Here is a 14,091-nt window from a genome sequence, read left to right as displayed (position 1 = left end):
ATCAAATTTCTTTCTATTTTTACGGCCCGGATTTTCCGATTGAGTGGAGGTCTCTAAGCATCATCATATTTTAGTGTTTTTTTAAAAGAGTGCAATAGAAAATTTGGTTGAAAGGTCAAAGTCTTGCAAGGAGGTAGGTTGTGCTCAAGCATATTCTTAGCACAGTCCTAATTTATTTCGTGTGGCTCTTGCAGTTATCTAGACTAGAACAAGCTATTTAAAGAATTGAAAGGCTTTTTATGGGCTCACAATTCGGAAGAGGATGTGGCACTACATTGGATGCGAAGAGGATATGTCCCTTGATTATAAGTGGCTCAAGAAAATTGAAGACTTGCAACCTTGGGCATTAAAAGAGGGAAGCATAAGGATATAGTTGGTAGGGCACCCACGTGATTGACAAGATGATATCTCCATACGGAGTGATGATTAAAGGATCTACCACAATTTAGGCTATGGTCACTTGATGGAAGGAGGTTTTACATGAGGGGATGCCTGGAGCTAGCTCACATTTTTAACAAACAATATGGCTAGTTATTATGGTTGAAATCTCAATGTTGGAAGGGAGCCTCGATTGGCAATGAGATTGTAGGGATAAAATAGTGGGATGAGAGAAGTCAAAGATAGAGGGTGTAGAGTGTATCTTGATGTCTCTCACAAATGATGAAACGAGGTTCATGAGGCTGACTTGGTCAAAAAATTAAGTCTGTGTTCTTTAAACCCCAAAACCTTAAAGAATGCAGAACAAAAGTGTGGATGAAAGGCCTCGTCTATAACTAACGCGGGTAGCCGCAGATGGGATCAACGCAGCATGGGAATGGAGCACTCTGGACCGTGCGATGCCATGGCGACCTTGCCTGCAAAAGCGCATGTAGAAAAGTATTCAGCCCATTAACTGCAACGCCGTTTAATTTCAGCGCCGTTTACTAACCACGCCATGGCAACTCGAGGCAGAGCCTCAGGTCTCCAGAGTGCGGACTCTCATGAGCTGGAAATTTAAAAATGTTCGCCCGAGTTTACTTTTCCACAAAGGCCGTCCTCCCTTAAACCTTCTCTGAGCCTCTTTCGGCCATGGCGAGCTTGCTTTCCTGCTCTCAGCCCATTTAGGCCATGCGACCTTGCCTTCCTCATGGTGATCCCATTTCGACAATAGCGAGCTTGCCCTCCTGCTCTCAGCCTCAGAACTCTATATTATCTTAGCCCAAGCCTCCATTATATTGCAAGGGCACTTGTGCTCGATTCCTATGCATGAGCTACAAGTGCCTCGACGAAATGCTTTCGGCCATGCTGCTTGTTCCTATGCTCTGTGCAAAAAAGCTTGAATATTAAGTTTCAACTGCCTCTTTCCTTAGCGCTGATGATGTGTAAGCATTATAGCTTTAACAATACTACTTTATAGTGTGAATTCGGGCATCCGGTTCTTCGAGTGAGCAATCAACGCAATCGTCAAATTGGGTGAAAGAATCAATTTTGGAGGCGAAGTTTGGGCAAAAAAGATTCAATTTGGTAGGCGGGGTTTGGGCAAAGCACCAAAATCAACACAAGGTCGCAAGTGGGCAAAGTGTTACTCTAAATGGAGGTTGGTACTTTATCGTGAGCTTTTTCGCATCATTGAAGATTTTGAATACGTTTTATTTTGTTTGTGATTAAAGTGAAGTAATATTGTTGAGTGTAAGATGCATTAACACATGTAAAATCAAGTATATAATCAATTACATTTAAAATTTTTTGTCTTTAGAATGGGGCTTTTTACATTGAAAAGACTAGAGAACGTGACAACACGACAATGCGATATTGTCGCGCATCGGAAGATTGTCCCAATAAGAATAGAGCTTTTCAAAAAAGGATCGATATGATGCGCCATTTAGAGAGTTGTCATCAAATTTTCATCACCATTCCAAAGCTACCATGTGGTCGACCTAAGGAGATGGAGGAGCAAGCTAATGAGAGTGATGAGAAGGCACAAGAGGATAATGTCCTCGAGCAAAACCATGGGGAGCCCACTTCTGTAAGCCACTCACCTCATCCAACTCCAAATATACACATTGTATTGTTGTCCAATACCATGTATTAAAACGTTTAGTGTTAATTTTATTGATATAGATGTCACTTGGAGTTGAGAATACACAATCGCCCATGGCTCCGCGAAAGTCTTGTAGAAGATCAATTTCAAACTCACTTTCTTTGATTGCTGGTACACGACAGGTAGGGCTTCATATCGAAGTAAGATAAAAAATTGATTTTCATTAGTGCTTTCACTTATGGTTCTAATTTTTTTATGTTCTCCATATTCTTCCTCGTAGGAGCATTTGTATGCTAAACCAAAAACTCCAACTACACCTATAGAGATAAACTCCCCTATGGAGAGTAGTGGGACTAGAGATTTCTATGGCACCATTTTTCAAGGTGTTTTTGATTGGAAAATTCCACCTACATCATCTAAGGCTTCCAAGTTGGAAAGGTGACTCCTCTCTCCTTGACCTTTAGCTTTGTTTTCTGTTGCATTCACAATTAGTGATTGGATTGATGTATTTTGCTATGGGATTGTGGTCTTTATAGTGACATGGTATTCCATTTGAGATCCTCACGTTATGGCATAGCAGTGGATTGCGATATAAACCTTATCAATGACATCGTATCCAGTGAATCCAATACTCAGTCAATGAATATGTTTGCCTTGTAAGTGATTATTTTCTTCATTAGTTATTGATTTTTTTGATTGATTGAGTGCTACTAAGTAATAGACCACACGTGGATTGTAGATGGATGGAGTACATTTTTTATAGTGACATTATTGAGCATGTTTGGTTCGTGGATAGTTTGTGGGTCTCATATATACTCACAAATACAAGTCAACGTGCTGTGGAGAATTTCTTTGGAAAGGTGGACTTAGCAGCCCAAACATTTACATTCTTTCCAATTATCAGTAGGTATGAGGAAATTTGTCTCCCCTAAAATCGCTAGAGTTCGTCTTAAAGTTTATTTAATAATAGTGTTTGTGTCACTTTTGATCACATTGGACTCTCATGGTATTTTATAATGGCCATCTTCGCCGCTTGTCTGGGTTGCCATTTGGGCAGTGTTTGCTCTTGTTTTTCGACTCCTTATCCATGTGCTCAATAATTGACTACTTGTCACACATAGAGAGGTACTAGTCAAAATTTATTTGTTGTATGTACAAAATTTATTAATAAGTACTTACGTGAAACGAGCGTGATTTTCTTAGGGCACTTGCACATTTCTCCAACTACTGCTCAAATAAAGTTATTAAGGAGGAGCTTTTGAAACCTCGACGATATTGTCACATTGACTCAATAGAGGTTTGATAAGTACATTTGTAGGTTTACTATAACTTTCATTGTTACTTGGATGAGATCTTTCTTAATTGATGCTTTTTGAAATAGACACCTATGCAGCCAAATGGGTTTGATTGTGGCTATTATGTAATGACAATTATGAGATTTCTCATTGTTGAGAGGCACATGTTAGAAACTGACTCTGAATAGCTAAGTCGGATTTTGACTTATCGGATATTTACTGAGCTGTATTTTGCTAAGTCGGATGTAACTGTCTTTCAATTGCAGTCTGCTGAATGTCTTGTGACTGGGTAGCTAAGTCGGATTTATCTATATAAGTGGGGAATGTATCTGCGCAAGAGGTATCTGTTCTCTGATATGAATGTGATGATGATGGTGCAGTGCAGCAACTATTCAGTGTATTGTCTCTGCTTACTCTGATATTTTTGAGTAGTCATGTTTACTGTGTCTGAATTGTTGTTAATGAAGTATGGTGGAGTAGATGGTTATTCTTGCTGTGTATGATGTTCATGTGTTGACCTAACCCACAACACATTTGGCGATCTCGCTGGGTTAACGTTTATTTTCAAGTAATGATGCATGTCAGAGGGAGACAGGAGAGTAGGAAGAGTGTACTACACAAGGGCTCAAGCACAGGCTGGAAACATTGATCCATTTAACTATGATCATGACAATCAGCAATCACCCGATGCTCAGGGGCAGCAACCTGTAGACCAAGAAGGGGTAGGATCAGGAGCAGCAGGAGAAGAGAGAGTGAGGCAATTTATTGGAGCTTTATTCCTGGCAAGAAGAACCACCAGGAGAAGGATCCAGTTTGACTCACTTCAGGGGGCTACCAGACAAAGACCTAGGAGACCACCACAACCCATTCCAATGGCTCAACCACCACCCAACCCAAAGGTCAAGGCAGCCAAGTTTAGAGCAGGGAGTAAGGAAGATGCTGACTGTCATGTGGCACAGTTTGAAACTAAGTGGCAGGCAAGTGGCTATCAGGTGATGTATGCTGATGGAGTAAAGATGGAACAGGTTGTTAGCCACATTGGAAGGAAAGGCCATGAGTTGGTTCAGCCAATATGGCATTGCACATTTTGCTACTTATAATGCTTTGAAGCAGGCATTTCTGCAGAGATTTAGAAAGGAGAAGACTCCGACTGATGTCCTGAGAAAACTCAGAGACATTAAGCAAAATAAGATGTTGGTTGAAGACTATGCACAGAAGTTCAGAATTTTAGTAGAAAGATTGCAGGGGAATGAAAGACCCACTAATGAAATGTTAGCAGGTTATTTTTTGAAAGGATTGAGAAGCAGCTTAAAGGGAGCAGTAGCTAGCATTGATATTGCTGGAGGTCTGGATGACCTTGTTACTGCTGCTGCAAGGGTGGAGAAGAGACTTGGCATGACCAAAGCAAAAGGAAAAGAAGACAGTGACTCAGATTCAGATGAAGCATCTGAAGACACAGATTCCAGTGGGAACTCAGATTCAGACTCACCATCAGACTGTGATGAGGAAACAGAAAAAAGAAAGAAGAAACAGAGCAGTAAGAAGAAGAAAGTCAAGCAAAAGCAGAGTATTGAGCAAGATTTGGTAGGCAAACTTAAAAAGTTTGGTTATTCTGTTGTAGCACCTAAAGAAAAAGTGTATTGTCACATTTGTGAAAGGGATGGACATAGTACTGCTAGCTGTTGGTATAATCCAAAGAATAGAGGGCAGACAGCACCTAACATAGGAAGAGGAAGACCAGAAATTGGAGCAAATCAAGCAGTACCATTTAGGGGAAGACCACCATTTCAGAGGACAAGACCTCCTTGGAGAGAGCAGGAGAACAATAATAATAGGAGACCCTGTGTGTACTGTGGTGCACCAGATCACTGGGTAGGTCCCAATTGTGCTTTATGGGTGAAGCATAGGGAAGAAAGGGGAATGCCCATTGTGAGATATAATCAGCCCAATCAACCTGAAAATCAGCAACAGCAGCAACAGCAGCAGCAGCAAAATCAGCCAGCAGCTCAGGCAAATGTAATCTTGTTTGATGTGTTTTCTCAGGATAAGCAGATTCAAGATACTGACCAAGAACAGGAGCAGCAAGGGAATGAAGAGGAACATCAATGGGCTTGTGACTGTAACCAATGTGTGCAGGAGGATCATGTTGAAGTTCTAGCAGTGACTAGGTCTAAGGATAAAGCACCTTTGGATTGGAAGGAGCAAAAAGGGGTAAGAGACCGGGTTACAAAAAGGATTGCCAAACACCAGGCAAAGCAGGTGGATATTGAGGATGACCCAAAAGAAAAGGAAGAGCAGAATAAAGGGAGTAAGGAGGTGCAAAATAAACAGGATAAGGATTGGTTTGAAATACTTATTAGCTCACCTCTTCAATTATCTTTGGATCAGTTGTTGCAATTGGTTCCAGCTTTCAAAGACAGATTGTTCAGAAAGCTGCAGAACCTGAATGGACTTGGCACAATGGACAGGCAGTTTTCTCCAGCAGCAGCAAATAGAATTGATCCAGCAGATGTGGACTTTGTGGTACCAGTTATTAAAGTACACTTTCTTGGAGAAAATTTTGATGATGTGTTATTGGATGGAGGCTCTGGGGTGAATATTTTACCAGAGGCAGTGTACAAAAGAATGGAGTTGGGAGCTATGGCTCCAGCACCTTTTCAGGTGAAAATGGCAGACCAATCTAGGGTACAACCTTTGGGAATTCTCAAAGCACAGGAAATTCAGGCATCAGGATTATCCTTTTTTGTTAATTTTGTGGTACTCAGAATGTCAGACTCAGCAGCTGCATATGAAATGCTATTAGGAAGGCCTTGGTTCAGATTGGCTAAAGTAAGACAGGACTGGGGAGAAAATGTTGTCATATTGAAAAAAAGGGAAAAAGAAAGTAACCATACCTATGAGGGGAAGGAAGATGGTTCCATTAAGTGAGAAACCACTGTTTGCTCAGACTATTAATTTTGCTGATGAGGTCACAGATGACCAAGAGGAAGAGTTCTTGAAGGCCAATCCAACTGTTGTACCTGTTTTTGAAGTAGATGTGGAAAGCATGTTTCAGCAAGGTAAGGAACAGGATGAGCCAGATACAGGTTTAGCACCAGGACAGACAGTGCAGGGTAAGGAACTGTTACAGTTGGTGGACCAGAAATATGCTATGTCTGATAAGGAACAGATTCAGCAGGAAGAAAAGGAGGCCAGGGATATGGCTGAGAAAATTTATGAAAAGAAGTTTGGGGCATCAAGCAGGGTAGAAAAGGAGGAGCTTCAGGAGCTGAATTTAGGAACAGAGGCAGAACCAAGAATGGTCAAAGTGAGTGCACACATTCAAGGGGAATTTTTGGCACAGCTGTTGCAATTATTGGTTGATTATAAGGATGTGTTTGCTTGGGATTATTCTCAGGTGAGAGGCATTGACCCAGCACTACATCAGCATAGGATTAATTTGAAAGAGTGTGCAAAACCAATTGTGCAGCAAAGATATAGAATGAATCCTAACTTTGCCAAACAGGTGAAGGAGGAGCTTGATAAGCTCCTGGCAGTAGGGTTCATTAAACCTGTACATGAAGTATCATGGTTGTCTCCTATACTGGTTGTGCCAAAGAAAAATGGAGCTTTAAGAGTATGTGTGGATTATAGAAAATTGAATACAGCAACCATTACTGATCCCTTTCCTATGCCATTTTGTGATGCTGTGTTGGATGCAGTAGCTGGTCATGAAATGTACAGCTTTCTGGATGGTTTTTCTGGTTATAATCAGATTAGTGTTGCTGAGTCGGATCAGCATAAAACAGCTTTTATAACTGAATGGGGAGCCTTTGCATACACAGTGATGAGTTTTGGGTTAACCAATGGACCACCTTCATTTAATTTTGTTGCTCATAAGGTGTTTGAACCTTACTTACAGGACTTTATGAGAGTCTTTGTGGATGATTTCTCAGTGTTTGGAAAGAAGGATAAACATCTGCTACATCTGAAGCTCTGTTTTGAAAGATGCAGACAATTCAGAATGGCTCTGAATCCTTATAAAAGTGTAATTGCTGTGAGGAGTGGAATACTTTTAGGACATGTGGTGTCAGAAGTAGGAATGGCTATAGATGTCAAGAAAATAGAAGCCATTCAAGCAGCACCAGTTCCTACCAATGTTAAAGAGTTAATGAGGTTTGTTGGACAGACAAAGTGGCACTCCAGATATTTGAGGTATTTGTCTAATGTATGCTTACCATTAACGCAATTAACAAAGAAGGATGTGGCATTTGTATGGGATGAACCTCAGCAGAAATCATTTCAGATGTTGAAGAAAATGATATCAGTAGCACCAATTTTGCAGCCACCTGATTGGTCATTGCCTTTTCATGTGTTTGTTGATGCCTCGGATATAGCAATAGGAGCTATACTGATGCAGGAGAAGGAGAAGGAATGGTTCAGACCTGTGTACTATGCAAGCAGGGTTCTCACAGGTGCAGAAAGAAACTATCCTGTGACAGAAAGAGAACCTTTAGGGATGGTATATGCATTGAATAAGTTCAGGCATTACTTGTTGGGGAACAAGAGAGTTTTTCATGTTGATCATCAAGCCTTGTTGTATTTGATCAAGAAGACACTTCTTACTGGAAGGCTTGCAAGATGGATGTTGTTGTTGCAGGAGTTTGACTTTCAGATTGAGCATACTCCTGGGAAGGAGCATGTAATTGCAGATTATCTAAGCAGGATTGAAACAGGTGAAGCACCTACTGGGGTAGATGATGCACTTCCTGATGCTCAGCTGTTTGATGTGCAGACTGCTGTGACTGAGTCTTGGTATGATCAATTGCTGATGTTTTTGACTGATGGAACTATACCAAAGGAGTTCAATGCTGATTAGAGAAGAAAATTTGCACTGAAAACCAGACCCTATTTAGTTATTGCAGGGGCACTATATAAGAAAGGCATTGATCAAGTGATAAGAAGATGTGTGCCAGAATTTGAGCAAAGTGCAGTCTTGCAGGAAGCACATTCAGGCACAGCAGGAGGGCATTTCTCTGGAGATATTACAGGGAAGAAGATTTTACAGGCTGGATTATGGTGGCCCACAGTTTTAAAGGATGCACATGATTATGCCAAAAGATGTGTAATTTGTCAGAAAACAGGTCAACCTGATTCAAACAGGGATAGGATGGGGGATCATCCTATTTTGCCTTTGGAACCTTTTCAAAAGTGGGGTTTGGACTTTGTAGGACCTGTCAAACCAACTTCCAAGAGGGGATGCAGATACATTTTAGTGGCTACAGATTATTGCACTAAGTGGGTAGAAGCAGTAGCATTGAAGGATAATAAAGCTTCAAGTGTGGCCAGATTTCTTTATCATAACATTATGACCAGGTTTGGGTGTCCAGTGGAGCTGGTAAGTGACAGAGGAACTCATTTTCTGAATGAAGTAATTTCAGAGCTAACAAGGATACATATGATTATGCACAAGAAGTCTACAGCATATCATCCACAGGCTAATGGTCAGGCTGAGAGCTCCAACAAAACACTGATAAGGATTTTGAAAAAGATTGTGACAGAGAATCAGAAGGATTGGGATGATAAGTTGGATTCTGCCTTATGGTCCTTTAGAACAGCTTTCAAAGTCACTACTGGTATGACACCATTCAAGCTGGTGTATGGGCTGGAAGCTGTGGTGCCTATGGAGTTTGTGGTACCAAGTTTAAGAGTCTCAGCAGAGAAGCAGTCTCCAAAGTTGTCAGTACTACACAGGAACAAGTATCTGATGCAGCTGGAGGAGGATAGGTTGGTAAGCTCTTACATTACTGAAGTCATACAAAGAAGAAGACAAGCATGGGTGACCAAGAATGTGAAGTTCAAGATCTTTCAGGTTGGAGATTGGGTAATGTTGTACAACTCTAAGCTGGGACCACATCCTGGTAAATTGTCATTGAGATATCAGGGACCATATCAGATTGTGCAGGATAAAGGACAAGGGACATTCATCATAGCTGATGTGTTTGGTACAAGAGTGGAAAAGGTAGTTAATGGTTTCAGGCTGAAGAAATTTCAAGGAAAGCCACCTCATTTGGACTGGCCAAGTGTAGCCTGCATAACTGTAATACCCCTACAGCCAGGAGATTCAGAATCAGCAAAAGGAAAAGGAAAAATGCTGGTTTGCATGGATTTGAGGAGGTCTTTTCATAGTATCCCATATAATTCACAGGTTGGAGGAAGTAGGCAGTTCCAAAGTGCACATCCGATTCAACATTGTAGATGTTGGAAGAGTACCTGTGTCGGAACTGACCAAGTCGGAATTTTTAATAAGAAATTATTAGGCCCAATCAATAACTTCGGGGAGTGTGCTGAAAAGAAGTTTCGTAGCACTTCAAGGATACCGAGTGGAGATATGTGTGCATGGTGCAGCGAGTATAATCATACATGCAACAAAAGTTCAGTACACATGCAGCAGCGCGGAGCATTCGGGTTTTCGCTTGAAGAAGCTTTATTCAGTCCTGCCATGCCGAAAGCAAAGCAATTGATGGCCATGCAACCATAGCCTGATGAGGAGCAGACCGAAGGTTCGGGGCGACGTTTGAGAAGCAAAGCTTTGCCTATGCGGCTTGACGTTAGCAGTGCAGACGAAAACAGTGACTCTGCAGAAGAGGAAACGCCAACGCCGACTCCTGTGTCAGAAGGTAAGGTAATGCAAGCATTAATGGAACCTTTTATGGACTTCAAAGTTGACATAGATTGTCAGGCAGAGCGCAACGCCATATGGTTACAGCAGGTAGGATTGTATGAGTTTGCGATTCTGCCTTGGGAAGAATGTAGAAACAATGTATATGCAAAGTCTCAGTTGGAAATACTTAGGAAGACTAAGGGGAGAGTGTCACCGCATGTGGTACTCAATGTGGAGTTGGTGTCTGAGGTGTTCAAGCTGCCTTTGCATCCTAATACACCTATTCCAAAGTGTTCAGAGGAAGCACTGAAAAAGGAGTTTGGTCCAAGAGAAGGAGGCAGGCAGTATTACATGTTAAAGAATGTGGCATATGCTAGGAGAGAGCAGCTTAAGTGGTACTTGGAGAGGCTATGCTTTATTGTGAAGTTTGATTATATGTCAAAAGAAAACTTTGCACCATTAAGCTATGCAGAGCAGGGAGGAGAAGTGAGCTGGGCTCACTAGGTGTATGAAAAGTTGGCAGCAGAGATTCATTCTTCAGACAAGAGGAAGACACAAGAAAATAGTAGGTTATGTGGTTACTTGTCAGCATTGTTCTTTTTTGCACAGAGAGTACAAAATGGTGAAGCAAGGTGGCCTGTGAAAGCAGAAAAACTGGTGCAGGAGAAGCAGCAGCCAGTTCAGATTGAGCATCCCATCATGGTGCATTCTGAAAAGACAGGATTTGTGAAGTTTAATGCTAAGCATATGGAGGCTTATGAGGATTTGGTGAAAGCCAAATATACTCCAGGAGAGGCCTTTGAAGAAATCACAGCAAAAATGCAGTTTGCAGAATTTGGCACCATGGATGTTGATTCACCAATGCAGGTAAAAGCAGAGGAAACACCAATAAAGCTTGGTAAGGCTTTCACATTATCCAACAAGAGGAAGAAGTCTGAACCAGTCAGCAGAGTGTTTTCTAGATTAGATTTCAATGCTGAGGAAGTCTCTGAAGTATCAGTAGATACTGGGAAATTGGACAGTGATAAAGTAGTTCAGATGGTGCAGCAGGTGCAGGAATTTGTGAGGCAGCAGAATAATATGCTGAAGGTTCAGAGTATGCAAGCTGAAAGGAATGCAGAAAAATTGATGGAGTTTAAAGGACAGGTGTCACAGGTGAAAGAGTTTGAAGAGCAGATAGCTATGATGAAAGTAAAGTATGAGCAGGATATGGAGGAAACAGTGGGGAAACAGAAGATGGAGTTAGCAAAAGTGAAGAGATCATTGGGGGAGTTTAAGCAATGGATTGAGAAAGTGGAGGCAGCGGTTGCTTTGGAATTGGAAGACATGGCAAAGAGGAATGCAGAGTTACAGGTCACTGTGGAGATGCAGAGGTTGAGATTGGAACCTTTGCAGATACTAGAGCAACAGATGTTGGCACAAGAGGAAATTAGCTTGAGTGCAGTATTAATGAAAGAAGGAGAAGTGTCTATTCTCAAGCAGCAGTTAGCTTTGGTTGCACAGGAGATGTGGCAAAAGACCAAGGAAAGAATGAGATTTGTCATTAAGTATCCATATGAGGTGCTAAAGGCAGGGTTAGTGCATGAGGTAGAAGCACAATTGTTGAAGGAAGTGGAGGAATTGCAAAAGGAGAGAGATTGTTTGAAGCAGCAGGTTCAGTAGATGGAAGAGAATAAGAGACAGCAGCTTGCAGAGGCAGAAAAGAAAGAGGAGAATTTTACTAATAGTTTTTTGATGCAGGATGTAGCTAAGGAGAAAGTGGCAGAAGAGCAGATTGATACTGTGATTGCAGATATAGCACAAGAGGTGGAAATGGGAAAAGCTGATGTAGCAGAGTCAGATGCAGTAAAGGAAGCAGAGCTGGTGGATCATAAAGTGAATGCTGAGGACCAGAGTAAGGAAGAAGCTGTGCAGCAGAGGGTGGATTCCTGATCAAGGGATCTGTGGATCCGGGTCAGATTTTTGCGAAATCTACCACCGGGGCGTGCCATGTGTTGAGAGGCACATGTTAGAAACTGACTCTGAATAGCTAAGTCGGATTTTGACTTATCGGATATTTACTGAGCTGTATTTTGCTAAGTCGGATGTAAGTGTCTTTCAGTTGCAGTCTGCTGAATGTCTTGTGACTGGGTAGTTAAGTCGGATTTATCTATATAAGTGGGGAATGTATCTGCGCAAGAGGTATCTGTTCTCTGATATGAATGTGATGATGATGGTGCAGTGCAGCAACTATTCAATGTATTGTCTCTGCTTACTCTGATATTTTTGAGTAGTCATGTTTACTGTTTCTGAATTGTTGTTAATGAAGTATGGTGGAGTAGATGGTTATTCTTGCTGTGTATGATGTTCATGTGTTGACCTAACCCACAACACTCATTATGGGAGGTATACAACACAAAAGATCAAGGCAATGGGTATGTTCTTGGGCTTTGTTTCAATCTAAAAATGTTGTAGTTATTGTGTGTTTAATATGAAGAACTTGTGTATGCTAAAATTAGTTGTTTTTTTGTAGCTATCAAAAAAAATGTTCAAGCATGAGGATGTGGAGGAGACAAAGAAAAGCTTGCATAGTTGGACCCAAAAGCTCTTGGTTGATGATTAGGGACTTTATATTATAGGCCATGGCATGTCACGTTTAATGGCGTTCCATTTTACTCTCTTATCGCGATCATGATTTTTGGCATTGGCCAATTTTGTAATGGAAACTTTTTGAGAACAAAAAAAGATTTTTTTTTGGCCAATGCCTTGCTATTTTCAAATGGAGCCTTTTGTAATAGTTCTTTTCAATTAGAGACAATGAGCATGTGAAAGGGATTTGAGTTGTATTGATAAGGTATTGCAATAGAGTTTTTATGCCACATTTTTTGCATTGGTGTATCAATTTTATTTTAAATGGTGGTTGATTATGGTCTTGAGAATTTTCATCCTAGGGCAATAGAGTTTTTATGACACATTTTCTACATTGATGGTTGATTATGTTTTTTGGAATAAGAGCCAATTTGCACAAAGTTGAGATGTACTTAAAAGGTAGTGAAATGGATAGGATATGCCACAATTATTTATTTTTTGCTTTGGTCTTGTAATTTACTTACTAATGTACACAAAGCATCTTCCAAGGGTGCACACTAAGCTTGGGTAGGACGCTGGAAAAAAGTAAACTCGGGTACCCGAGTTTACTTTTTTCCAAAGAGGTGAAAAACCAAATATGATCCATAATAAGAGATGTGGCAACAAAGAAATGTCATGGCGAGGTCATATAGTTTAAATCACTCTCAATAATCTTTGAGAATTGAAAGAAATTGAGATCTACAACCACCAAGAAAAGGGCAAATAAAACTTCAAATAAAATCTATTTGAATTGGAATGTGTTCTCTATACACAAGGAGAATCCGCATACTGGAGGCAAGAACCCTAATCTTGTTACAACCATTATCAAGGCTCAATGTCTAGATTCGCTCTTCATTTTCAGAATCGGGATACTCACATGCCACTATTTGACAATAAAAACTATTAGAGTCATCACAAACCTGCACCTTGCCCCACGATGCTCTTCTCAGCACCATCAGAGAAATGTTTTTTTTGCCAAAGGCAATACTGCATGACATGTATGACACACAAATGTACTAGCAGGATCTACAATTAATGTCTTAGTACAATAGTGAGGGCACCAAACTCGCGCCCTTCCTTCAAAAAGCACTCGATGTCGACCTCGTTGATGCTTTCTCCTTAGTACACCTGTGTGATGAGGTGGCCTTGGGTGTTGGTTAGTGGCTATGCTCACATGATTGGGTTTAGGGTTATCTTCTTTGGATCTTTCACGATGACCATGACCTAAACGAGTTTGGGTCACATGCTCCTGAATTTGACGCACACTACCACCAGTTGGCATGTCTATAAGAGATGGGGACACTAATGATCTCAAGGAATCTCTTGCCATCGTCAATTGGTGCATGATTATTTCTTTCTCTTTGACACTCTTTGATGGTAGTCCTTCTTGTATGGCTAAAAGGGTTGCCTGGACTTCTTTGAAGGTAGTGAGCACCTCTTCCTCTTGCAGTTTTTCACCAGCATCAATGTCATTAGAGTCACCACACATCATCTCGTGTGCATTGTCCACTATGGGAAAAATGGTA

The 14,091-nt window shown here is 41.0% G+C and overlaps 1 protein-coding gene across 1 annotated transcript; it reads left to right on the top strand.

The window, feature by feature from the left end:
• Positions 1-1,852: 1,852 nt before the first annotated feature.
• Positions 1,853-12,560, top strand: LOC147464073 (uncharacterized). Its single transcript, XM_086498164.1, has 10 exons — positions 1,853-2,005; positions 2,101-2,202; positions 2,301-2,458; positions 2,578-2,676; positions 2,760-2,926; positions 3,007-3,145; positions 3,224-3,317; positions 3,414-3,457; positions 12,327-12,372; positions 12,471-12,560. Exons 1-10 carry the CDS (start codon positions 1,853-1,855, stop codon positions 12,558-12,560), a joined length of 1,092 nt encoding a protein of 363 aa, XP_086354290.1.
• Positions 12,561-14,091: the final 1,531 nt, after the last annotated feature.

The sequence above is a fragment of the Adiantum capillus-veneris genome, chromosome 2 (assembly GCF_014529385.1).
Source record: "Adiantum capillus-veneris isolate H3 chromosome 2, ASM1452938v2, whole genome shotgun sequence".
NCBI lineage: Eukaryota > Viridiplantae > Streptophyta > Polypodiopsida > Polypodiales > Pteridaceae > Adiantum > Adiantum capillus-veneris.
This window is presented reverse-complemented; position numbering and strand designations above follow the sequence as displayed.